The sequence below is a fragment of the Saccopteryx bilineata genome, chromosome 7, assembly GCF_036850765.1.
Source record: "Saccopteryx bilineata isolate mSacBil1 chromosome 7, mSacBil1_pri_phased_curated, whole genome shotgun sequence".
Taxonomy (NCBI): domain Eukaryota; kingdom Metazoa; phylum Chordata; class Mammalia; order Chiroptera; family Emballonuridae; genus Saccopteryx; species Saccopteryx bilineata.
The window spans coordinates 42,780,027-42,807,497 of record NC_089496.1 but is presented as its reverse complement, the minus strand read 5'-3'; the positions used below and the strand labels follow the sequence as shown (position 1 = coordinate 42,807,497).

Here is a 27,471-nt window from a genome sequence, read left to right as displayed (position 1 = left end):
AGGGCACACAGGAGAAGCGCCCATTTGCTTCTCCACCCCTCTCCCTCTCCTTCCTCTCTGTCTCTCTCTTCCCCTCCTGCAGCAAGGCTCCATTAGAGCAAAGATGGCCCGGGCGCTGGGGATGGCTCCTTGGCCTCTGCCCCAGGTGCTAGAGTGGCTCTGGTCGCAACAGAGCTATGCCCTGCAGGGGCAGAGCATCGCCCACTGATGGGCAGAGCATCGCCCCCCGGTGGGCAGAGCATCGCCCCCTGGTGGGCGTGCCAGGTGGATCCCGGTGGGGCACATGCGGGAACCTGTCTGACTGTCTCTCCCCGTTTCCAGCTTCAGAAAAAAAAAAAAGATAGAAAGATGTCTATAGCATATCCTTGAGTAAAAATAAAAGGTCACAGAAGCAACCTATAGATATCTCATTTTTTGGAAAAACTATATAAACCTGGTATGTTTAGGCATACTGAAAAGTCTGGAAGGGTATATGCCACCAGCATTTTTGTGATGGAGGCTAGAATCAGAAGTATAGTATTTATTATCTTCTTTGTAATTGTCCTTTTATTTCATATGTTAATAATTTTTTTTTTTTTTTGTATTTTTCTGAAGCTGGAAACAGGGACAGACAGTCAGACAGACTCCCGCATGCGCCCGACCGGGATCCACCCGGCACGCCCACCAGGGGCGACGCTCTGCCCACCAGGTGGCGATGTTCTGCCCCTCCGGGGCGTCGCTCTGCCGCAACCAGAGCCACTCTGGCGCCTGGGGCAGAGGCCAAGGAGCCATCCCCAGCGCCAGGGCCATCTTTGCTCCAATGGAGCCTTGGCTGCGGTGGGGGGGGGGGGGGGAGAGAGAGAGACAGAGAGGAAGTGAGGGGGATGGAGAAGCAAATGGGTGCTTCTCCTATGTGCCCTGGCCGGGAATCGAACCCGGGTCCCCCGCACGCCAGGCCAACGCTCTACCGCTGAGCCAACCGGCCAGGCCTGTTAATCAGTTTTAAAAGAGAAAATGGGTGAAAACATTTTAGAAGGGAAGGCTATACATACAGCCAGAAAGAAGGCGTTCCCTCTGTTGCCTTCTCTCCCAGACCTGGATTTCTCCTCCTTGCCATTGCTGATTCCTTGGGCTCTCTCTTTTTCCCTTGCCCTGCAAACCTGAAACATGTTGGTTAAGAGGAAGCCAGTTCATGCTCCTTGCGGATTCCCACCAACTCTTGTCTTCATCCTCGTCAGACCTGTGTCACCGTTTGCCAGCGCTGTGGCACGATCCGCCTGTGAAATGGGCAGAATCACCTGCCCCAACCCTGCAAAGCTCTTCTCACACCTGCCCTTGTGTGTTCTTTACTATTAAAGGACCAGTTATAGGCCCTGGCCGGTTGGCTCAGTGGTAGAGCGTCGGCCTGGCGTGCAGAGGTCCCGGGTTCGATTCCCGGCCAGGACACACAGGGGAAGCGCCCATCTGCTTCTCCACCCCTCCCCCTCTCCTTCCTCTCTGTCTCTCTCTTCCCCTCCCACAGCCGAAGCTCCATTGGAGCAAAGATGGCCCGGGCGCTGGGGATGGCTCCTTGGCCTCTGCCCCAGGCGCTGGAGTGGCTCTGGTTGCGACAGAGCGAAGCCCCAGAAGGGCAGAGCATCGCCCCCTGGTGTGCAGAGCGTCGCCCCCTGGTGGGCGTGCCAGGTGGATCCCGGTCGGGCGCATGCGGGAGTCTGTCTGTCTGTCTCTCCCCGTTTCCAGCTTCAGAAAAATACAAAAAATAAAAATAAAAATAAAAATAAATAAAGGACCAGTTATAATTAGGGCATTGCATGTTAGGTTTCGAAGGAGGAAATGCCTGTGAAACAGCACTGCTTTTTGAAAATAGAAACTGTCTTTTTTAAATGGGAGAACATTGCTTCCCAGCAGAAGGGAAATAACCTGAATTTTACCTACGCTGAGGGAGCTGCTTCCGCAGCAGGACTGGGGTTGCCACGTTGAGCTCTACCATTGATCCCATCCTCCTGCAGAGAACTCGGCCTCGGGGACGGTGTCTAATGGCCTTAGCCAGCTGTTCTGTCTTTCAGGCTTTGTGGAAGCCAGCTGGCTGCACAGCTGCCACATGCCCAGACGGGGTCAAGTTTTGTGCTCCGAGAAAGGTCCGGGCGCACTTAGACTCCATCACAGCCGGTGCCCCGTGGGCTTACAGACAGTGGGTTCTATGGCGGGGGGACTGACAAGCTGTGCTCCCTGCCTGTGGTATGCAAGTCACTCAGAGACTGAAAGACCTCTGGGAGCCCCTTTTATCCAGGCAAACACAGAGGCCCCGCGGAATAGCGACAGCTCTGCAGTTTGCCCTGAGTCCTGTGACCTTCATGCCTCCCCACTTCCATGCCTTCCTCCTGCGCAAGCTGCTTCTGTTACACTTTCCTGTGTATTTCCCTTGACCGTGTCACTAACCTATTGACTAGAATTCCGTTGCAGCTGCACTAAAGGCAAGAATTCTGATGTTGCAACCTATCGTATACCTACTTTTTCTTCAACTTGTTAAATAAATGCATTGGCATTCTCTTCGTTTCGTAGAAGTTAGAACAAATAGTAGGTAACCAATAAATAACCACCCTAAAGGGTCCTTGTAATGTTTTATAGGCTATAACTTTGATTTTTATGGCAGATCTTGGAACCAATTCTCGTTGGTTCGTGTGTCTGGCTCTGAATATATGCTGACACACAAAGAACCGAATGTACTGGAAGCTTAAAGTCGTAACTTCCATTGCATACATTAGCCCTTACATTGCCCAAGTGGTGTTTTATGGGTACACTTTGCCCATAAAGTACTTTAAAAACAAGAGAATCCCATGATTTAAAGTTTGGTTGACAGCCTAGCGTTAGTGCACGGCCTCTGAAAGCCAGAGGGATTGATTTAGTAAAGTGGCAACCAGCTGAGAGCCACATTCATTTAATTTAGAGCATTAAATAAGCCAGTAAAAAAAATTCTTTGTAACTGCGTAATGAATGTTAGCTAGACTTATTGGGCCGATCCTTTTGCAATGTGTACAAATGTCAAATCATTTCGTTGTGGACCTGAAACTAATATGTTATACCTTAATTATACCTTAATTTTCAAAAGAAAAGATTGTAATAAACTAAAGAAACTACAAAATGACAGTGAGACAGGATCCCTCAAGAACCCACTCAAGTGGGCAGTGGTATCCTGGGGTGTTGCAAAGGCTGGGAGTGCCCATCTAATGGGACAGAAGATGCAGTGACTTAACTGAGGGACTTGTTACTTTCCAGCTGAGCCTGCTCTTCGACTGTCCGGTATATTTTGGTCAACCCTCATTCATAGCACCTCCATTCTGCATGCTGTCACTAACAGGTGTTCTCCTGGTGATCGACTAAAGCAGGCGTCCCCAAACTACGGCCCGCGGGCCGCATGCGTCCACCCTGAGGCCATTTATCTGGCCCCCGCCGCACTTCCGGAAGGGGCACCTCTTTCATTGGTGGTCAGTGAGAGGAGCACTGTATGTGGCAGCCCTCCAATGGTCTGAAAGACAGTGAACTGGCACCCTGTGTAAAAAGTTTGGGGACCCCTGGACTAAAGCCTCCTACAACTGCTGCCTGTGTTTTAGGGGACTGTGGTCACTGCCGCTTGTATCATCATGTGTGTTTCATCAGCATCACTGTTAGTACTGCAGTGACATTTATTATTTATTCTATGCTCTGCATTGGGTTAAGTGCTTTACCTGCATTATCTTATTTAATCCCCTAAGGATCTTAGAGTAAATGCTATCACTATCCCCATCTGCAGAGGAGGAAGCTGGGGTTTAGGTTCATCATACACGTGTCCCAAATCATAGAGTAAGTAAGGAGTGGAGTTGGGAAGAATCCAGGCCTGGCGTTGGAGCCCACACTGTTGGTCAGTCTGTTGTGCTGCCCACTATTTTGCTCAATTGGATCCTTTCAATCAAAGAGCTAAGTGGGCTCCATAGACATGAGTAGAAAATTTAGCACCTATTGACCCTTGTCCTCTGTCTTATGTGGACAGAAGCACTATAATTTGCGTGTGTGTTTAAACAAATTGCTTATCTTTACTCTGACTTTGTGAAGATGCTCTAAGTCTATCGCTAAACACCACAACCTCAGACAAAGTTCAGCGACAACCTATAGAAAGGTTCAATTGTCCTTGCGGCTGTGACATGAAGGAAGTAAGTCAATAATGTGTATTTAGTTTCTGTGATACTAAATAGGCCACTCTTGAATAACAATACCTCTAAAAATGCAACCCTGTGGAATTCAATAATGTGCCAGGCTTTTGGCGAAGAAGTGTGTCTCCTCCTTCCCTGCCCTTCTAAATATAACAAAGGAGATTGGGAAGGTAGTGGTCAGATGTGATACCCGTCAACAATAGTTTAGATGATACTTTCCTCATTTATAGGAGGTAATTTGTACATTCTACCTATGGTCAACACCTGGTGGTGTTTCTTTGCAGTATGTGTTAATGGTTGTTTTTTTATTGAATTTATTGGGGTGACATTGGTTAATAAGATGATATATGTTTCAAGTGTACAGCTCAGTAGCACATCATTTGCATATGCATTGTGTGCTAACCACCCAAAGTAGTCCCTTTCTGCCACCATTTACCCCAGTGGTCCCCAACCCCCGGGCCGCGGACCAGTATCGGTCCGTGGGCCATTTGGTACCGGTCCGCAGAGAAAGAATAACTTACATTATTTCTGTTTTATTTATATTTAAGTCTGAACGATGTTTTATTTTTTAAAAAAGACCAGATTCTGTTACATTCGTCTAAGACTCACTCTTGATGCTTGTCTCGTAAGTTCGACAATTATATTTAAAAATACCACAGTTTTTACGCCGGTCGCATAATTTTATTTTGTGCATTTATCCGTCCCACCGTAAAGGCCGGTCCGTGAAAATATTTGCTAACATTAAACCGGCCCGTGGCCCAAAAAAGGTTGGGGACCACTGAGTTACCCCCCTTGCCCTCTTCTACCCCCTTTCCCTCTGTCAGTCACCATGCTGTTGTCTGCGTCTCTGTGTCTCTTAATCCCTTCACCCTTTACGCCCAGCCCCTGAAGCCCCCTGAGCTCTGACAGCTGTCAGTTTGTATCTGTGAGTTTGTTTCTATTTTGTATGTTAGTTTATTTTGTTCAGTAGATTCCACATATGAGGGAAATCATATGGCACTTGTCTTTCTCTGACTGGCTTATTTCACTTAGCATAATGCTCTCTGGGTCCATCCATGCTATTGCAAAAAGTAAGATTTCCTTCTTTGTATGGTTGAGTGGTATTCCATTGTGTGAATGTACTGCACTTTTTGATTTACTTGTCTACTGACAGACACCTGGGCTGCTTTAACATCAGTTCAGACATCTCCGTGCCTAACAGTGCTAGGCTCACATTATACCTGAATACTCACTGAAGTGAACAGAGTAGCTGACTGGCAAGTTTAGAGGTGGGGAATTCTGGGTCAAGCAGCTAGAAAGACTAATAAGGACGAGGATAGGTAATACCTCGTGTATTTTGAAATAATTTTAAACGTACAAGTTGTAAGAATAATACAAATAACTATCACATCTACTTTACCCAAATTCACCATTTCTAATATTTTTTGCCACATTTATTTTAGCTCTTTACACACATATCCACATGCATGTACGCTTATTTTTCTGGACTAAGAGTAGGAATCATATTGTGTCTTTCTTTATGTCTTTATACCTTAGTACTGTATATATTTCCTAAGAATAGGGACGTTCTTAACCACAGTTTACCTGTGAAATCCAGGAAATACAGCATTGAAACAGCCCTGTTACCTGGTCTACCTTCCATATTCAAATGTTGTCAATTGCCCCAATAATGCCCTTTAATAGTCCCTTTCCCCTTGAGTACAGCATCTACTTCAAGAACAATATATTGCATGTCAGTGTCATGTTTGTTTAGTCTTCTTAAAATGGGGACCTTTCTTCAGCCTTTTTTTTTTTTTTCTGTGATAAAATCGACATATAGGCGAGTTTTTAAATAGGATGTTCCTTATTTTGGGTTGTCTGATGTGCCCTCATGACCAGATTCAGATTGTCGGTCCCGAGGCAGCACACAACAACATTGACAATGTGTTGTTTTCATGCTATGATGCCCCAGATAACACAAAGTCCATCTGACTCTCAGTTGTGATTAATTTTGGTCAATTAGTTAAGGTGCCATCTAGTTCCTCTGCTGCATTGTTACTGTTTTTGCCCTGAGAACCAATAAGCTTTGTTTTCAAACATTGGCAGTCTTTGGGGATGCAAACAAAACTAAATATTGATTAGAACTCAGAAATATAGCCCTTCCGGCTATCAAAACATCTTGATGATAAGTCACAAAATTTATGAAATTTTATAGTGAGTAGGGCCTTTGGAATCTACACATGTGACTTTTAAAATTTAATAGGCTTTATTTTTTTAGGGCAATGTTAGTTTTAGAGCAAAATTGAGCTTATAAAGTACAGATTACCATATATACCCCCCACCCCACCCCCACCCCACACACACACAGCTCCCCTACCGTCAACACCCTGCCAGTGTGGTCCCTTTGTTACAATCAGTAAGCCTCCATCGACACATCATTATCGCCCAGAGTCTATAGTCGACATGAGGGTTCATTCTTGGTGTTGTACATTCCAGATGTGTTTCTAAAAAGTCAGTGTAAAGGGTACCTTTCTTGCTTGCCCTTCTAAGTTCTTTTTATTTATTTTTTTATTTTTATTTTTTTTAAAGATTTCTTTTTCTTTTATTTTTAATTTTTTTTTTTTATATTTTATTTTAGAGAGGGGGGGAGAGAGAGAGAGAAAGAGAGAGAAAGGGAAGGGGGAGGAGCAGGAAGCATCAACTCCCATATGTGCCTTGACCAGGCAAGCCAGGGTTTTGAACTGGCAACCTCAGTGTTTCCAGGTTGACGCTTTATCCACTGCGCCACCACAGGTCAGGCTCTAAGTTCTTTTTATAAGAAGTACAACTGTATCTTGTTTTTAATTATGCCTCTTCCTTCATTCTTTTTTTATAATGATTATATCTTTATAGTTTACTTCACTTTAAGGTCAGCTTTCAATACCATATCCACGGAGAGAGAGAAGCTGAAGCAGCTGGTGGAGCAGGACCTCTCGCCCCCCTCTGCGCAGGTCGCTGGTCTGAAGCACGCCCTGTCAGCCGTAAGTTCCACGTCTGGGTCCAGAAATGCCCGACAGCGTGTCCAGGCTCAGGATTTTTAAAAAAATTTTTTTTATTTTTGTATTTTCCACCTCCATGGTTGTGTTGAAAATGCATGAGAAAACCAAACAAATTACCCAAATTATATTCTAGCCTTTCATCAGATCTGGCTTATTCTGATCTGCCCCAAATTCACGCAGCTAGTAGTATTTCACTAGCCATAAGCAACTTCAGGTTTGGCTTTCTCCTCTTCTTGATTTTTCTGTTCCTGTAAAGCTTTCATTGCGTGTTTGTGTGTCTGACAGACATCGGTTTGTTAAAATGCTTACAAAATCCGACAGCTGGGAGACCTCTGTCCCTAAGGCTTCACAAGCTAAGACTGACTTTCCAAACCACAGAACAGAGCAGAATTTTAAATCCAGTGTGTGTGTGTGTGTGTGTGTGTGTGTGTGTGTGTGTGATCAAAGCATTTAGCTTCCCTCCTGCCCGTGGTCGGGGGGGATGAGTCCTATGTAGTGAAGGTAGGAAGTCTGCCTTTGGAACAACAGAAGAACCCCTGGCCAGCCTCAGATGTTTTTCAGTAAGCCATTCTGTCGCTCACTGTCTCCCCTTTCTTTCGTGACCCCAGTTTACTCCTGAGGAGAGTTAGGCTCCACGGAAGTGCAGTGTCCCGGAACTCGACTGTCAATGGCTGCCGCTGTCTGGGTGCTCACTCTGTCACAGAGCTGGAGAACTTTTCAGTGACATACTTCTTTGCTCCTCCTTTCTTTTGTACTTTGGATTTCTCCTACAGTAAAAAAAGAGGTGTGTGTGTGTGTGTGTGTGTGTGTGTGCGTGCGCGCGTGCACCTGTGAAATGAGCCATCTGAAGAAATACTCAACTTTCTATTTAGGGTCAGGTAGGGGAGATAAATGATAGGATCTGTGTTCAGAAGCCAACTGAGAGAACTAGAAAATATCCATTCATATCGCCTCTTATCATGTTACTGAGAAAAGCAGTGTCCTTGGCGGGATGTTAATGGTAAATGCATTACCAGGAACACATATTATTGTAAAATGCTTAAGGAATGTTCACATTCCAACTCCAAGTATGTTGTCTTTGAAAGAAATAAGGACTGGTGTGGACTGACTTCACGTATAGAGTCTTACTGATGTCTGCCGGGAGTTTCTTCAAGGTCAGCGGTAGAAACACCCCCTTTGGGACTGTAGTGACCAGCAACACACTGGGTGCTACTTTGGTTTGAGAGAAGCAATGTGGGTTTTTTGGTGTTTTTTTTTTTTTAAGTTTATTTAGTGGTAAAAAGCATTTCTTATTATTCGCAGCATGTTGGCTTTCAGTGCTTTTAGAAGGTACCTCACTGTTCTGCGGTCCCCAAAGTCCCTCTTTGGCCGGGGTCTTTCTCTCCCCAGCCCTCTTGCTGTGGAGGTCTGGCCTCTGGCTAACCCGCTGCTCTGCTAGAGGACTTTGACAGGCAGAGGCCCTAAGACTTCACAAGCCAAGACTTTTTACAAGTTTTACAATTTATTTGACCAGGGTATCCTAGGCTCAGCTTACCTTTGCCAAGGAATTTCCTCTCACCCCTGTTCAGGATTTTGGAAATTTAAGATAAAATGGAAGGAGCCTTTCCTTTTTGTCTCGGATTCCTGGTGGTCATCTCGGGGCTGTCAAAACAGATGTGCCGTGTTATATGTGCCATCTTGATATTTTTTTTTCTACCCATGGCTTGCGAAGAAAGAAGCAGCGAGTAAAAGAACACGTTTTTCAGGCCATAGTATAAGATTCTAGCTATGTATACTAAGATACTAGTGACACACTGGCCAGAATTAAGGAAGTATAGAGATTGTTGCTACATGTAACAATCTCTGTTTTGTTTAAGAAACTTGTACTTGGTGTTTCCTAAGTGATTTTTGAGAATTTCCAAATAACACATTCCACCCATGGATACTAACAGATAAAGCCAAAATCCTTGCTTGAGAGCCAGGAGATGGGTCGGACCGTGCCCCACCTCTCTGCCTTCTCAGCTGGTAGACCCTGTGGGCCCTGATGGATGGGAAGGGCTCTGAGATGCTTGGAGGAGAGTCAGGAAGACAGACAGACAGACAGGCTGGGTTTGTGTACTAGCACCCAAGGAGCCGTTGTGCGGACAATCAGGTGAACCTGTTCCTTTCTGAAGACAGATTTGGAGAACAGTTGGTCATGAGGCACATAGGATATTCTCAAGCCAGTCCCTTCCCAGCTGGGATATGGGGACAGGGAATCAGACCAGCACAGGGAGAGGGATAGGAGACTAGAGTAGACTCACATGTTCTCCCCTCTCAAACACCCCCACATCCAGGGCCCTGGTTCTTAGCCCTTATCCAGGTAAGTGAGTTCTTCTTCTTTTTTTGAAATCAAATATCTTAATCATGAGGAATGAATGAAACAATCAACACCTATATCGGGAAACAACAAAATTAATCCTGCACAAAATCCTACTTTCTAAGATTCACTTCAACTGGTGTGATAATTAAATAACATTAAAATATGACGAATCACATGGGGTAAGAGCAGCATTGTTTTGAAGAAGGGAGGAACTTGGAATCATTAGGGAAGGGCCAAGGAGACTACAGTAGCCCTCTGTATCCACAGGCTCCACATCCACGGATTTAACCAAGGAAGGATAGAAAATATTCTTTAAAAATGTTACATTGTTGCTGATGTGAATATGTAGTTAGGCCTATGAAGGTTGTACAGATTTTTCCTTGTCATTATCCCCTAAACAACAGAGTATAACAACTGTTTACATAGCATTTACATTGTATTAAGTATTATAAATAATCTGGAGATGATTTAAAAGCCTATGAGAGGAGGTGCCTAGGTTATGTGCAAATATGACGCCATCATATATAATGGACTTGAGCATCCGTGGATTTGGGGATCTCTGTGGGGTCCTGGAGCCAATCCCCTGGGGATACCGAGGGACACTGTAAAAACAGCTGGCAAGGAGGAGAGCCCCCGAAACCAGGGGCCAGACCAAGAGCCAAAGGCGTTTGTGATTTCCTTCTCTCTCCAGAGAAAGCCTTACTAACCCCTCCTGCCGTCTCTGGAAATGAGATTAGAGAAAGTCCATCTTTTCCAGAGTTTAACCTCTTTTATTTCCCAGGCATCTCAAAACCGGTATCCTGTTGAATAGCATTCAAGGAAAAAAGTCCAGGAGGCGCCCTCTCAGGGCCCTGTCCCTCCGGGCCCCTGCGGTGCTTTTCTGAAACACTATTTTTAACGTGTTCCAGGCCCTAGCACAAAACACAGACCTTAAAGAACGCTTACGCAGAATCCATGCTGAGTCCCTGCTCCTCGACCCCCCTGCTGCGGCCAAGTCGGCTGACAGTCTGGCAGAGGTGGGTATGGTCCTGTCTCCCTGCCCCCCTCCAGCGGGCTGCCCGTGTCCCCGCCGTGCCTCCCACAGCGGCCCGGGGCGGGTGGCCCAGGGCGGGAGGCCCCAGCAAGGCTTCCTTGAATCTGCTGCTAACTGCATTTTAAAACTGCATCGCCCCCACCCCAGACCTCTTCTTCCCTTTGTGTTCCTTTCCTCCGTTTTCCTCCGTCCTCCTCCGAAGCGTCACCCATTTCACCAGGTGCCACTGCAGCGGGAACTGCAGAGAGACAGACATTTTCTCCTGTCACTCGGAAGAAACCCGAATTTCTCTGACCTGAGTTGCCCCGTTCCCTGCCAGCATCTTCTGCTTCCTCTGTGAGATCCACTCTTTTTCTTTCCAGCTGTTCCCTTCTCCCTTCCTGTGCTATTGTTTTGTTTTTCTTTTAAAAGTACAACCTTACCTTCTGAGGGGAAAAAAATACACTATTTTACAATCGAAGGTCTTGGCCAGTTAACAGTGCATTAAAAAGGTCTTTTCTTAAGACGTGGGATGTTTATCTAAAACACTCTCTGAATGTGTTTACAGTGAGAAATCTCAGAAAAATAACAAGTGAATTGCTTGAGAAGGAGAAAAGGATGATCAAGGTTAAAACTATTTTTAGTTCTCTCTTGTATTTATATGCCTGCCTCAGATGCACTATATTTTTTATTAACAAATTTATCAGACTGTGTACATTTGAAATAAAAAATAAGGAAGTTAATATACAAGGGGGGTGTATGCATATAAATTTTAAAAAGCTTTTCTTTTCTTTTTTTTAAGTGAGAGGAAGTGAGATAATGAGGCAGGCTCCCACATGCTCCCCAGCTGAGACTGACCAGGATCCACCCCACAACCCCGTCTAGGGCTGATGCTTGAATCACTTGAGCTATCCTCAGCGCCAGAGGCCACGCTTGAACCAATTGAGCCACTGGCTGTGGGAGCGGAAGAGGGAGAAAAGGGGGAGACGGAGAGGCAGAGAAGCAGACAGTTGCTTCTCCTGTGTGCCTTGACTGGGAATTGAACCCAGGATGTCTGCAGGCCGGGCCAACACTCTGTCCACTGTGCCAACCGGCCAGGGCCTAAAAGGCATTTCTAATGTTGAATCTTAATCCATCTTCCTCCTTTTGCTGTCCTCAAAGAAAACCAGCCCTCACACAAAGCCTTCGCTCCTTGGGAAATTGTGAGGTGGCGGCGAGAAGACTAGAGGCTGAACTTAGGGCACAGATCTTTACAGACATGTCGCCTGTGGGGGCCTTCCTTGTGGGCCTGGGCAGAGCCATGTGCTCCCCTGGGTGGGCTCTGTCTGGCATCTGCACTGCTTGTTGAGGTAGGGCCCCTCGCCTCCACCAGCCATCTGCAGGGTCTGACCCGCCATCTGCAGGGTCGTCTGCTGCCTTAAAAGCCTTTGTACCCTTTGGGATTCCTGCCTATTGCCAAGCAGTACTTAGCTTTTAAGTAGCATTACCACATAATTACATTTACATTGACCCTTCATAGGGTTTTATGAATTTGTGCTCAGTGTGTTACTTAGGGCTCTTTTTGTTTTAAAAACAAAACAATAGGTCTTTTTTTTAAATGCATGTTTCTAAATTGATCTCACAGTCCTGTACCTGAAGGCTTAGATGCTGCAAATTGTCCTTGAGGAGGTGTGACAGCTCCCCAAACTCACACCTTTCAAAGCAGCCCTCCGGAGCTAGATCGATGATGTAATTGTCTCCTTCATCTCTTTCCTCCTTCAATGGCTTCCTGTTTCCCACGTGTCATCCTACTTTGCACAGCGTGGCTCAGGCTGACTTGCCCAGTGCAGAAAAGCCACTGTTGTCTCGGCAAATAAGAGCCTGGGTGGAAATGGCTGCCCCAGAGCCTGAAAATCCAACCCATTTGTTTTTCTTAGGTAGCTCGCAGGCAGCTCCAGCAAGCACTGTCAGGGTGACAGTCCCCACAGTGGGGTCACCCCGGGCAGCCTGCTTTCAGGACCTGTGGCTTTCTTTGTGTATTCTCTCTTACCTTTTAGCTGCACAAGTTACCCATCTTTGATATTCTAAAGCCAGGGGTCCCCAAACTTTTTACACAGGGGGCCAGTTCACTGTCCCTCAGACCGTTGGAGGGCCAGACTATAAAAAAAACTATGAACAAATCCCTATGCACACTGCACATATCTTACTTTAAAGTAAAAAAACAAAATGGGAACAAATACAATATTGAAAATAAAGAATAAGTAAATTTAAATCAACAATCTGACCAGTATTTCAACGGGAACTATGCTCCTCTCACTGACCACCAATGAAAGAGGTGCCTCTTCTGGAAGTGCGGCGGGGGCCGGATAAATGGCCTCAGGGGGCCGCATGCGACCCGCGGGCCGTAGTTTGGGGAACCCTGTAATCTAAACGCTACTGCGGCCTGACCAGACGGTGGCGCAGTGGATAGAGCATCAGACTGGGATGCGGAAGACCCAGGTTCGAGACTCCGAGGTTGCCAGTTTGAGTGTGGGCTCATCTGGCTTGAGCAAAAAACTCGCTAGCTTGGATCCAGGGTCACTGGCTCGAGCAAGGGATTATTCGGTCTGCTGAAGGCCCACGGTCAGGGCACATATGAGAAAGCAATCAATGAACAACTAAGGTGTTACAACAAAAAACCTGATGATTGATGCTTCTCATCTCTCTCCGTTCCTGTCTGTCCCTACCTATCCCTCTCTCTGACTCTCTCTCTGTCCCTGTAAAAAAAAAAGAAAAAAAAAGAAAGTGCTTCCACATGCCATCAAGTACTTTTAGTTTCTGTTTCTGAGTGTGAGCATTTCATTAACAGGTTCTGAGTTCTTAGATTATTTTATATTGTTTTAGACTTCAAATCAGAGGTCAGGTGACATTGGGAATACCATTCTCCAAAAGCTAAAGTCCATTTAAGAGACTAAATAAGCAAGGACTTAAAAAAAAAGAACCTAAAACGGTGCTGGCTGGGTGGCTCAGTAGATAGTGTCATCCCGATGCGTCAGGGTCATGGGGTCATGGGCTCCATACCTGGTCAGGGCACGTGTAAGAGGCAACCAATAGAGCACAGCTAAATGGAACAGCTATGTGGAACAAGGAATTGATGATCCTTTCTCTCCCCACCCTCCTTCCCTCCCTTCCTCCCTCTTCCTTCACCCCTTCCTTCCTTCCTTCCTCTCTTTCTCAAATCAATGGGGAGGGGGGGAGGAGAAAAGACTCAAAGAAGGGAACTTAAAACTAAAGCCCAGAGAGGTTAAATAACTTACTCCAGGGCACACAGCTATTAAGATATAGAGCTGGATTATTTGAGGCAGAATCTAGTGAGACTAAAGCACTAGTCTTCTCACCAGATTCCCTGCTTTGTAGTGAGGACAGACATGCCCAGCCAGAAAATAAAGCCCAAAGTAAAACTCCAGCAGTGAGCATATGGTGGTGATGGTTTAAGAATGGACAGAAGAACCGCCTCAGGCGTAAACACAGTTTCATATGTAAAAGAAAGAAACATGATCCAGGAGGCTCAAAAATCAATGGGAAAGAGATTATCTAATCAGGTTGGCACAGCCCAAAAGCCATGTGCAAAGCAGTTTTAATCTTCCATTGCTCACTAAGATGAATCACTGGTGGGTAAGCGTTAAATATAAAAATTCAACAGAAAAAATACTGATTTAAATATGATCAGATGATAGAGTAGGGAGGACTTCCTAAATATGGAAGTAACAGGAAAAATTACAAGAGAAGGTTGATTGGATTTGGGGAGAAATTGGCATGTGGGAAAAAATAATGCATATTTTGAGGAAGAATATTTTCAGTGAAAATGACAGATAATGCTAAATAAAAGATAATGTATTTAATACTTAAACAATTAATAAATAATAGCAACTTAAGACCTCAACAAATAAATGAGAGAAAAAGACCCAATTCACCAAAACATTCAAATACAGATAACTTCCAAAAAACTTACTTAGTGATACTTATAAATTCATAGGACGCTATGAAGAAATCCATGTACCCTGATTTAGCCTCCTCCAATCTCTACATCAAGTTTTTTAATAAAGGAAAAATATGTTCAATCTAATTCTTAATGAAGACATGCCAATTAAAACAATTTGATTAGCCCAGAATATTTCTAAATTAAAATATTTGATACCCTTATGGATGTATGGAAAACAGAGGTTCTCTACTTTTTGATGTAATTAGGTGAATATAATATGGTGATCCCAGTTTTTCAAACTTAAAAAAAAATTCTATGCACAAATATTGTAATACGAAAAAAAGATCCACTAGCATGTTAATAGAAGCCACATTTGGGTGATGAGACTTTAAGTGATATTTATTTACTTTTTGTATTTTCTACTTTGACCACATTACTTTTATCCTCGGAACAAATGTTAATTTTGAAAATAATGGTTACGGTGCAGTGTTGTTTGGGGGGAAGTTTATAAAATTAGATCAACAGAGATTACAATTTTTTCAAAGCAAAGCTATATGTATGGAAGGATTGTAAAGAAATGTATCAAAATAGTTATAGTGCTTGTTTTAGAGTGATGGGATTTTCTATGTTCCCTCCCTTTACTGCTTATTTATGTTTTTGTAATGTAAAAAACAGATAAACAACCCCCTATGCCTTCCAATTCGAGGGGCTATTATTATTTAATCCAGCCGACTAGATTAATATTTTAATACACGAGGCCCTGCGTTGTACAAGACCCGTGCGGGGTGCATTCACAAGGAGTTTTCAGCAGGTATTAGCGGGAAGTAGCTAGAGGAGTGGACAGCAGAGAGTGGGAGGGCTAGGTGTGTTATCCTCAGGGTTGGTCAGCCAAGAAATCCTCTGACACATCAGACTAGGAGGAGAAGGGTGGAGAGAGCAGGAGTGACTGGTAATAAATTAATGAGTACAGCAAGTGAATAAGTCATTAGAGTCTTGTGTGGCAGCGGCAAACCTAAGGCAGGGGCAGTCCTGTTGTTTCAGTGAGTACTGAAGGAGCGCCACTATTCTCCACGCTGTCCAAAGGGAGGGATTTGCCTTGGAAGGCAGCAGTGGTCTTATTAGGGATCGCACAGTGATCTCCTTGTTAGGGTGGAGAAGAAGCCTGCTTTTCAGGAAGCTGTGTGGATGTGGAAGCGGGTAGGATCTTTCACCGAATACCTTGGGCCAGCTGTCTTAGTTAGGGAGCATCCAAGAGGAAAGGAGACACATTTAAATGTGTCTCCAGAGTAACCATTTCACAAAAGAAACCACTTGCCCTTTATTAATTATGGAAATCTGCTGTGGCCTTTCTGTTGCAGCATCCCCATCGTGGGTGTAATTTGTTTATGAGACGGGAATGTGTCCTGAACTCATAAAACTTCTGGGAAAGATATGATCCGCTCTAACTTGTGTTCAGACTATCCTGCGGCTCATTTATCGGAGACCTAATGACACAGAAGCAGCTCCTCTCTCCGCCCAGGGAGACGTGGGAGCTGTTGGGTAGTTCGGAGCAATGTTCCTCTCTTTGGAAGGAATTGACTCCTCTTGTCCTGAGTCTTTTCTCATTCCTCTGGGTCTAGTCAGGGGTCACCTCCCCTGTGAAGCCCTCCCCAAACCAGAGCGCCCTAACAGATCCAACCTCATCTTCCTTTTAATTTCTATCAATAGATCTCTTTCTGGTCCAGGGTCTTGCTCTCAGCTGAGTTGGATGCATTCAGGCCAGAAACCTGGTCTTACCCATCATTAATGTTATCCATTATTAATGCCCTCTCTGGGCAGCACAACACAGTTGCTCAATTTGTTGAGAGAAATTGAATTTTTACTTGGAACTTGAATAGAAAGCACATTCTCCAAGTATATAGGTCCTTCCTTCCCCGGGGGAAAGTCTACTCTAGACCCAGCGAAAAAGGGGGCGGAGAGCCAGGCAAGAGAAGAAGATCGTGATATTCTGTCGTGTGATTTGTGTAGTGGCTTCTGAAGGGGGTTAGGGTTTCCCTCCCTCTCAGAGTCCTTATGGTTGGAGAGAGACAAGCGAAGAGAATTTATCTCACTCGTCCATGAATAATGAATGATTTGCCACCAGGAGTACTTCTGGTCCAAAGCACGCCGTTTATTTGTCAAGGGACGCCCCGAAAGCAATGTGTTGGCCTCAGCGAGCACGTGGGGCAGAAGAAAGCTGAGCTGCTCTGAACCAGCCATGCAGAGATACACACTCATCACATTCAAGGAAACGTTAGGCTGCAGGAAGCATCCTGCAGTGGTGGGAAGTGAGAGGACGTGGTTCAGAGAGTGCTGGGACTTTTCCCTTCTATGTGGAGCAAAGGCAGGCCCGGACAGCCTTTTTTTTTTTTTTTTTCTTTGAGATTTGCTCATACGCCTGAGCAAGACGGGCCTGGAAGGGAGGCCCCATCGGGAGGAGGCCTGCGTCGTTCATTTTATTTTATGTGAGGCTTGTTTCTCTTCAACTCTGGAGCTGACCTCTGCTTTGAGCTGCTTGTTTGCGTGGGCCTGTGAGCTTCCATGTCGTGTGACACCATCAGTTGTTTTGCTTCTCTTGGGACTGTTTCTAAATAGATGTATTTTTGTTTTGGGGTTTTAAATAGGAACACTCCACAGATGACAACCGCCCCCTGGTCCATCAGCTTTCCAACGAGAGCCGACTGTCCATCACCGACTCCCTGTCGGAGTTCTTCGACGCACAGGAAGTTCTGCTGTCTCCGAGCTCTTCGGAAAACGAGGTTTGAGTGCTGTTGTCAGTTAGGTGCCTCGCAACTGCTTCTGTTGCTTTGCCCATTCAGCAAATACCCATATTTAGAAACACCAAACTCAGTTGCTCCTTTCGACCCTTATATCCTGAGGGTCTTCGTTATAACTCATACCCCCCAGAGCACAGAAGGATACGGGATCTTAGAAAAGAAGTTTGTGAAAGGAGATGTTGGGCACTTCCATATTTCTGTCACCTGATTTGTCATCCCTCTTTTCAATGATAGATTAATAATTTTGTCTGTTAGCTACTTGATAATGTAATATATCTACTATAGGGCCAGGAAATGATTGCAATAATAATTTATACTGTATAACAATATTGTTGTAAATTGAACCATAAACATACTTTCCTGAACAGGCAAGGATTATTGTTGGCATTACTGTGTATCATATGTATTGATAATTTTACCCCTCTGGTATAGGAATAATAGGTGGGGTTTTTTGTTTTTTGTTTTTTTTTTTTACAGGGACAGAGAGAGAGTCAGATAGAGTGATAGATAGGGACAGACAGACAGGAACGGAGAGAGATGAGAAGCATCAATCATCAGTTTTTTGTTGTGACACTGTAGTTGTTCATTGATTGGGACAGACAGACAGGAACAGAGAGAGATGAGAAGCATCAATCATCAGTTTTTCGCTAGACACCGTAGTTGTTCATTGATTGCTTTCTCATATGTGCCATGACCGCGGGCCTTCAGCAGACCGAGCAACCCCCCACTCGAGCCAGTGACCTTGGGTCCATGCTAGTGAGCTTTTTGCTCAAGCCAGATGAGCCCGCACTCAAGCTGGCAACCCCGGGGTCTCGAACCTGGGTCCTTCCGCATCCCAGTCCAACACTCCATCCACTGCGCCATCACCTGGTCAGGCAGAATACTAGTTTTGTTTATTAATTTCTATAGAAGATTCTTTATTTTTCTTCACAAATACTTCAAAGACAAATTGTAACTCATTCTACCCAAACACTAACAAATTCTGAAAATGCAGCCTGAATTAATAAGAATTTTAGTAACAACTAAAATCTTGAGTTTACTTGTGTTTTTCTTATGAGAACGAGTCAGGAAAGTATATAGATTTTAGTAACAGTTGTTTGCTGTGAACAACTCCCAGGCAGACAGGTGTATGGGCCTCAATAAAAACAGCATCCCAAATTTTTCTCTAGGTTTGCAATGCGGGGTTTAAAATGTTTGCTGATTTGGAGTAAAGGTTTTAGGAAACTCTGGCTTATTTACTCCCACTCTAAGGTACAGTGTTTCTTCTTTCCCATAGGTCTCTGAGGATGATTCATATGTCAGTGACATAAGTGATAACCTTTCCCTGGACAATCTCAGTAATGATTTGGATAACGAGAGACAAACCTTGGGTAAGACTTTTAAGTTATTGGATCTCTCAAAGTTTGGATCTTTATGGAATACTAATAAGCATGTATGAGTACCTGCCGGAGGCAGAGAGCTGTAGCAAGTATTACATAAGAACATTAAGATATGGTCCCACTCTCAAGGATTTTATAACCTCGTTGGGTAGACAGCACTCACATGAGAAAAATGTATTCATTCAAGTAAATTTGTCTACGTGCATAACCTTCTGTTTCAGCGGTTCTCAACCTGTGGGTCGCGACCCCGGCGGGGGTCGAACGACCAAAACACAGGGGTCGCGACCCACAGGTTGAGAACTGCTGTTCTGTTTCCTAAAGTGAGGGTATACCAGTTAGATAAATATCAAAGGTGAGTGCTACAGATGTCCTTTACATCAGTGGTCCCCAACCCCCCGGGCCGCGGACTGGTACCGGTCCGTGGGCCATTTGGTACCGGTCCGCAGAGAAAGAATAAATAACTTACATTATTTCCGTTTTATTTATATTTAAGTCTGAACGATGTTTTATTTTTTAAAAATGACCAGATTCCCTCTGTTACATCCGTCTAAGACTCACTCTTGATGCTTGTCTTGGTCACGTGATACATTTATCCGTCCCACCCTAAAGGTCGGTCCGGGAAAATATTTTCTGACATTAAACCGGTCCATGGCCCAAAAAAGGTTGGGGACCACTGCTTTACATGGTTGAATATTCTTTCAGCAAACATATTCGAATATCACTTCTGCAGTAATAAACTTCTACCTCTTAGACGTGGGGGCCCCTACCATACCCTAACATGTCCATTTATTTCAGCATGACCCCCGGAGGGGAAATGGTGTTCAGGAAGAGTTGGAACCACGGGGTACTGGAGGGCCTGGCTCTTCCCAAACAGCCCCGAGTTAGCAGCTCCGTGAGCAGACTGCGGTCTATTCAGCAAGGTGCCCTTGGGAGGAACCTGCCTATGGGACAGTTCTCTGCCCAGGTCCCGTGGCCTCAGATACTCTCAGTCTTGGGCACTCGGTGTGCCTTGGGGTCTGTGTGTCTGTGCCACACGTTGGATACCCAGAACACCACCTATTTTCTGACCAGGTCAGGTCCCTTTTGCTATTTCAGCAATTCCCAGCTCAGTTAGCATATGTGAAATATGATGCTGTTGAGTTATCTGAATGCCGACGAGCCTGCTCTTCGGGGACTATGAGAAAGGCAGGTCATTTTATCATTCTCTGGGAGACCGTCCTTTCAGCGTAACACCTGCTAGAAGTCAGATGCTCATTAGGCTCTATCTTGCTTGAAATGTTTCTGCAGAGATGAGCCTCTTGGTGGGAAAATCTGAGAACCAGTGATTCAAAAAAGAAAACTGATAACAAAGGAGCTGCTTGCTTTACTGGAAACAACAAGATGAATTGAAAGAGAAATAAAGAAACATCATTATTCCTTCCCCAAATAGCACACACACTAAAATGGGACTCTCACTGTGGATGAGGAAGACTGATAGCTGATGAATTCCTCATTGAGGCCTTAGGAAGGGGGCCAAGAGTTCAGAGGTCAAAGTGGAGAACAGAGTGAGGAAGGAGGGGCAAGCCCCCTCTTCTCTGAGAAGGAAGAAACGAAAAGAATACAAGGGAAAGGAGCCAGCTGGGGTAACCAGGTCAGCCAGTGATAAATTAACTATATCCCATAGTTACAAAGCAAGAATAGCTAGATCTGTATATAAATATGGCCAATGATCTGGAAACCCCTTCCCCCTCGCTTACCCCACCAAAACTTTCTCTCCCCTCTCCTTGAGTCTTGGGAAACCATAAAACAAAGAAATCACATGCCCATTGCTTAGATACCGTACAGGTATATAACCTGTAAGAATGTCAACTTCGGGGAGCCCGTGTTTTGGAGCTACAAACCCCACGTGCTCCACCGGCTTCAATAAATTCTCCTTCCTTTATTGACTAAGTTATCTGAGTGTCTGTCCTTCATCGGGTCGCTTCCTGCTACAAGAGGACTTGACCTTGACCCTTAGACCTCAGCTGTGCTGACTTGCCCCACCAGCCAGGAGAAGCATGTAGGAGGCTAAGGCTGGTTCTCTCTATCTCATTCCACAGCCGTTTTGCTAGAATGCTGTTCAGCATTGCCTTTGCCTGAACAAACACTGGGCAACACCCAGCTTTCTTCTTCAGGGTATTTGGAAACAAAAAACAGGTGTCCTGCAGTTGAACTGTCGCCGGGGAAGATTAGATTGCTCACCATCAGTACTCCACTGAAAAGAGTGGGTACAGAAATAACTTTTGCATCTGTGACACAGTTTTGCCATCAAAAGGAAATGGGATTGGATCAGGGTCTTGATGATCAATTATTACCCTAGAATTTTTCAGAGTTCATAATAAATATAGATATTTAGAGTGCTTCTATTCATTTATTTCTCCCCAAATCAGATAGGATCTGTCACCATGATGGGTGCTGTGGGGAGGTTAAGAATATAAATTCAGGGCTCAGATTCCTCTGGTTAACTCCAACTCTGCCACTCACTGGTTGTGTGTTCTAGTGAACTGCTCTGCACCTCAGTTTCTTCGTCTATAAAATGGGGATAATAGTTCTGTTTACCTTAAGAGGTTGCTATGAAGAATAAGATATATATGATATATCATATATATATGATGCTTAGAAGTCTTGCCTCCACAGAGTAAAAGCTAGATGTGTATTAGCTATTAGTACTAATTGTCATATAGTATTATTTCAAATTTAGATTAGTTTATCTAAGGAAATACTTTGAAATTACATGGCAAACCGTGATCATTTGCAGTTATTGTGTAAATCAGATTTTTACCCCTGGCAAGCAATAAAAACAAATTCAACAATTAATCAGATGCTTAGATTAACATGAGACTGCACAGTAGGACACTTTCATACTTATCTGTTCATCAAAGCAATGTCTTTATTCAGAGCATTTGGCTGTATAAAGAATAAGTGCTAAATACTTATTTTTAACAAATATATTCAAATATGATCAGCTCACCACTTTCTCATATGTTGGTCTAATGCAAAAGAGTTATTTGAAAATAGGCTCAGTTGGGATAGGAAAAGAATTTCAGGGCAGGAAGCAAAGGAAGCTGTCACAAAGGAAAAGATTGCTAGAGGCAAATACCTAAGAGGTAAATGTTTCATTCATCAAAAAAACTGCTCTGGCCCTGGCCGGTTGGCTCAGCGGTAGAGCGTTGGCCTGGCGTGCAGGAGTCCCGGGTTCGATTCCCGGCCAGGGCACACAGGAGAAGTGCCCATTTGCTTCTCCACCCCTCCCCTTCTCCTTCCTCTCTGTCTCTCTCTTCCCCTCCCGCAGCGAGGCTCCATTGGAGCAAAGATGGCCCGGGCGCTGGGGATGGCTCTGTGGCCTCTGCCTCAGGCGCTAGAATGGCTCTGGATGCGACAGAGCGACTCCCCAGAGGGGCAGAACATCGCCCCCTGGTGGGCATACTGGGTGGATCCCGGTCGGGCACATGCAGGAGTCTGTCTGACTGCCTCCCCATTTCCAACTTCAGAAAAATGAAAAAAAAAAAAATAACTGCTCTACCAACTTTCAAGTAAATGTCAAGTGGAGATTAAATTGTCAAACAAATATAGAAACAAAGGCTTATGTCTTAATGTATAAATAGGAAATTAGACAATTCAGAAAAGAAGAAATGTTCTTGAAAGCATTCCAAACCACACTAGCAGTTTTCTAAATGTAAGTTAAAAACAAGGAGTTAACACTGTCCACCTAACAATTTGCCAAAAATTAAAAATGAATGACGACAAGCCTGAGACATCCTCGGGGGATAGACACTCACGTAAGCTGCTGATAAATGGGAAACTGAGGCAGCCTTTCCGAGGAGCCCTCTGGCCACCTGAAGCAAAAGTCCAAAAATTTTCATAGTTTTTGGCATAGTAATCCCATTTCTGTATTTCCTATGAAAATAATCAGAGACCATGAAATACCTAGGAATATGAATTATCATTACTTTTTTACATCATAGCAGGACATTAAAATAAATCCAAATCTAACAGTAAATGAGTGATTCAGTCATTATGACATATTCATAGAATGGATTTTTTTTTTTACCATCATGAAAAATGATGTCTTAGAAGAATTTCGAATAGCATAGAAAAATACTTATGTTAACTAGAAGGAGAGCTACTAGTAAACTAGACATACAGTATGAGTTATATGAGTGGAGAAAACACTAAGTGAAAATACTCGAAAATAAGATGGCTGCTATTTCTGGCTATTGGGGTATTGGATGACTTTTATTTTCTTCATAATTGTCTTGCTATAAACACAATTCTTTTTATCAGAATTTAAAGTGATTTAAAAAAAGATTTTTAAAGTTTTGATCCAAATTTGAAGTGCTCTTTATAAAGAGTTTAAAAACCAAGAACTGCATGATTCCATACATTGGTGGGACATAAAAACAAGACTAAGAGACATGGACAAGAGTGTGGTGGTTATGGGGGGGGAGGGAGAGGGGGAAGGGAGAGGCACAAAGAAAACTAGATAGAAGGTGATGGAGGACAATCTGACTTTGAGTGATGGGTATGCAACATAATTGAATGACAAGATAACCTGGACATGTTTTCTTTGAATATATATGTACCCTGATTTATTGAATTCACCCCATTAAAATTAATAAAACTTAAAAAAAAAAAGTTTAAAAGTGTAAGCAGTAACCTGCCCTGGCACAGACATTCAGTTTCCAGTTTTATTGGAAGTGTATCTATAGCTATGAGGAACAAGCTTTGGAATAGGAACCTGGAGACCTCCCTGTGAGTGAAGTTCATGAATTTTAGTGCATGTACTTTGTGGAACTTTATTTAGTTGGGCAGAATTGTTTTTCTCTTACAACTTTCAGTCATATTTCGAATAACTGAGATTCATAGTAAAATTGAGTACTTCTTAGGTAAGGTTTTAGTCATGGTTTTTTTTTTAATAAAGTGAAAAGACTTATTCAGACAGCCGGCCTTACTTCCCTTTCAGGGCCGGCTCTGGAAAGCGGCGGCAAAGCCAAGTCCGAAAGGAGAACTTGCTTGCCGGCGCCCTGCCCCAACTCCAGCAACATCAGCCTGTGGAATATCCTGAGAAACAACATCGGGAAGGACCTGTCCAAGGTGGCCATGCCCGTGGAGCTGAACGAGCCGCTGAACACGCTGCAGAGGCTCTGCGAGGAGCTGGAGTACAGCGAGCTGCTGGACAAGGCAGCGCAGATCCCCAGCGCCATGCAGAGGATGGTGAGGACCCGGCCTCCGCCTGCCCGGCCCGCCCCTGCGCCTGCGCCCCCAGCCTGGCCACGCCAACACCCGCAGAGCCGCAGCTCCGGCCCCTCCGGTGTTTCTTGGAAATGTGTTTTAATAAGGTTCATTTCTCAGCGACATCTGGTTCCCCTCTGCCTGGCTGTTGGCAGTCACCCTGTCAGGCCTTGCCCTCTGGGGTGGGGTGGGGGGGTACGGGGGGGGGGGTGCTTCTCTGTGACAGCTGGTGCCTGAGGGCAGTTCTGCTCTGTGGCTTTGGGCTTCCTTTCTCCAGAACCTTCCATGCAATTGTTCTGATAAGCCTGGCTGGAAAAATATGTCTTAAGGGCTGTCTGGGTATTTATTTTTACTACCCCGGGTGGACAGAATTTAATTTCTCAAGCTGTTTTTCTCATCCAGGGTAAATTTCCCGTGAGGATGTATTTGTTTATTTTTGGAATTGTCCAGTGTGCTCCTAGATTTTCAGAAAAGTAAGGCTCACAGAAGAGGTTGACATAAGAAAGATGCTTCTTGTTTTTTCCTCCGTCTTTCTTATTCTGTAGAGCTGTCTGGGTTTTTTGTTTTTTTTTTCAAGCTTAGAAAAACTCACCTTCTGTTTCCTACCCAGTTATCACTTCCAGTGATGGGCTTCCAAGTATTTTTCATCCTTCCCCCTGTTGTGGGGGATTCCATGGTGGTGAGACTGCAGACAACGGAGCCCTTTCTATGACTGTGGCTGACCTTGGTTTTCAGTGAGAGTCTCTTCTTTTGCTTCCTCACATGTTACCTGCTCACCAGTAAAGTCGTTGTGCGGGAGGCTGAACTACAGTGTCTTCCCCAAATCAGAGTCTCCATCCTGGGCACATGATGGTTGGCACGCCCCCATGGGTTCAGGCCATCAAGTCACCTTCTAGCTGATGGAGGACACCATTTTTTTTCTAAGCATTCTGCAGTTCCAATCCTAATGAACACTTGATTACTTTAGTGATTTAAAGATTAAGGAGAACTCTGACTTTCAGGTGAAAAGAGGCATCCCATAGTTACCGCACAGTCTCCCGGGACTTCTCCCATCCAAGAGGCTTTCTTGACACTAATGATAATAAAGAGTAGGAGAGAGAAACAAGCTGTGTATCTTTTCAACTTTCTCTGTTGCTGTTCCCCAGAGAATTTCTGCTGAACAAAGGGAAGCAAATAGCTTCCAAGGCAAGTACTGAAAGTCAGCATTTGTAGACAGCTCTTTTTTTTCCCTTCTTCTTTTTAAAGAAACCGTTGGCTTTGAAAAGGAAAGTCTTCTTAAAGGTGTTTCTTGCTTGTGGCAATATAGAAGAAGCCCTTAGGATATTCAGCTGATTGGTGTCATTGACCTTGGGAAGAAGTTTGGGGGAAGGCTCTGCATTCCAGCACAATCCATCCTGGAGGGGAAATAGAGGGAAGCACTGAACGGGAACCTTAGCCCCGGGTCGTGTCCCTGCCCTGTGTGTCCCTGCATAGATTTACTCTCCAGTTCCCAGCCCTGAAGGAGGAGGCTGCGTGGGCCTGCTCCCTCCCTCCCACCTGCCTCAGCATTATGAATGATACCAGGTTCATGGACACATTTTGTTATATTTGAAGTTGTGAAGGTGATGCGGGGGCGGTTCAGCCTTCAGTGCAGACCGTGTGACCTTACTGCTGAACAGGTAACGGACATCTGAGGAAGCAGAGAGCGGAACCGGTACCCAGGCTGCAAGACCAAAGACTGAATCGAGCATAATGAGCTGATTTTTTTTGTTTGTTTGTTTGTTTGTTTTTGGTATTTTTCTGAAGCTAGAAACGGGGAGAGACAGACAGACTCCCGCATGCGCCCGACCGGGATCCACCCAGCACGCCCACCAGGGGGCGACGCTCTGCCCACAGGGGAGATTCTCTGCCCCTCCAGGGCGTCGTTCTGTTGCCACCAGAACCACTCTAGCTCCTGGGGCAGAGGCCAAGGAGCCATCCCCAGCGCCCGGGCCATCTTTGCTCCAATGGAGCCTTGGCTGCGGGAGGGAAAGAGAGAGACAGAGAGGAAGGAGAAGGGGAGGGGGTGGAGAAGCAGATGGGCACTTCTCCTGTGTGCCCTGGCCGGGAATCGAACCCGGGACTTCTGCACGCCAGGCCGATGCTCTACCACTGGGCCAACCGGCCAGGGCCATGAGCTGATTTTTATAAACTCCCCAGCTGCTCTGGAGTGTGAGATGGGAAGGTGGATCCTACCTGCAGAAGGCTAAGAACAGTTATGCCACGAGTGAACATTTATGAAGGGCAGTCAGGTTTTTTTTCCAAGAGGGGGAATTTCATGACATGTGCCGGGAAGAGGAAACGTGGAGACTATCACTGAATGTCAGCAAGGGAAAGCTGCCGTCGCTATTTAGGTTTCATTTGTTGGCTGCCCCCGTCCCCTGCAAAAAGACAAAAGGACAATGTGTGTTTTGGTGCCGCAAAGGGGAACCATAGCATGCTGAGAGCCTCACATGAGGGCCACTTGAGGATCTTGTTTATTCCAGGTTCACCCATCTTTCCCTTTGCCCACCTCCACCCCACCCCGCCCCCTTTCTCTCTGGCTGTGCCACCTTGTTGTCTGTGTCTGCATATATAATATATATGTTTTTTGGCTAATCCCTTTACCTTCTCTTATCCGGTCCCCTCACCAACCCCCATGACAGCTGTCCATCTGTGTCCGTGCCTCAAAAAGCAGAACTTGTCGCCCTGACCTGTGGTGGTGCAGTGGATAAAGCATCAACCTGGAAACGCTGAGGTTGCTGGTTCAAAACCCTGGGCTTGCCTGGTCAAGGCACATATGGGAGTTGATGCTTTCTGCTCCTTCCCCCTTCTCTCTCTTTCTCTCTCTCTCTCCCCCCTCTCTATAATGAATAAATAAAATCTTTTTTTAAAAAAAAGCAGAACTTTTCAAAGGCGCTGAGCTGTGTCCTGTTGCTCAGGCGCAGGAAATGACTCACACATTTCCTTGAGTTTTTAGATTTCTACAGAGCGCAATTGGAAATGGTTCAACTTAAGGATGCCTATTCTTGAATTTTGAGGAAAATTTGGCTTTTTTTTTTTCTTTTTCTTTCCTTCCCCCTTGTCTCTGACAGCCTGAGCAGGGTATCAGGGCTCTCAGATGTTGTGAGCTTTACCGAAAACAGTGCCATTCATTGGGTAAGGATCGTCCTCTGCCAGCCTTCAGGCAGCAGAACAGACGGGCAGTTTGAAAAGGTTTGGTTCCTTTGTCTCTGAGGCCACAGCGGACGTTACTTACCCCTGCAACTTCAAACAAAAGTTGGTTTGGTTGTCTTTGAACCAGAGGCAGATCTTTGGCTTTCTGCAGTGAACCATAAAGAGGGACATGGAGCCTTTTATTTTGTTCATATCTTCGTTCCTCCACTGCAGAGAAATAACAATGCCCTCTCCGCCTCCCCCAGGTGTACGTGGCGGCCTTTGCCGTGTCGGGGTACGCAGCCAGCTACTTCCGGGCCGGGAGCAAGCCCTTCAATCCGGTTCTCGGGGAGACCTACGAGTGTGTTCGTGAGGACAAGGGCTTCCAGTTCTTCTCAGAGCAGGTGCATCTGCGTCC

The 27,471-nt window shown here is 45.1% G+C and overlaps 1 protein-coding gene across 5 annotated transcripts in view; it reads left to right on the top strand.

Annotated features, from left to right (window-relative positions):
• The window catches only part of OSBPL3 (oxysterol binding protein like 3), a 190,140-nt gene that overhangs the window by 138,344 nt on the left and 24,325 nt on the right, over positions 1–27,471 (top strand). For 3 of the 5 annotated variants that reach the window (XM_066240312.1, XM_066240313.1, XM_066240311.1), the window contains 6 exons: positions 7,038–7,165; positions 10,433–10,540; positions 17,119–17,253; positions 18,548–18,641; positions 23,632–23,882; positions 27,320–27,457. In XM_066240312.1, coding sequence (XP_066096409.1) covers positions 7,038–7,165; positions 10,433–10,540; positions 17,119–17,253; positions 18,548–18,641; positions 23,632–23,882; positions 27,320–27,457 — 854 coding nt within the window. The remainder of the gene's footprint in view (positions 1–7,037; positions 7,166–10,432; positions 10,541–17,118; positions 17,254–18,547; positions 18,642–23,631; positions 23,883–27,319; positions 27,458–27,471) is intronic. The other 2 variants (XM_066240315.1, XM_066240314.1) reach the window with 1 other exon arrangement.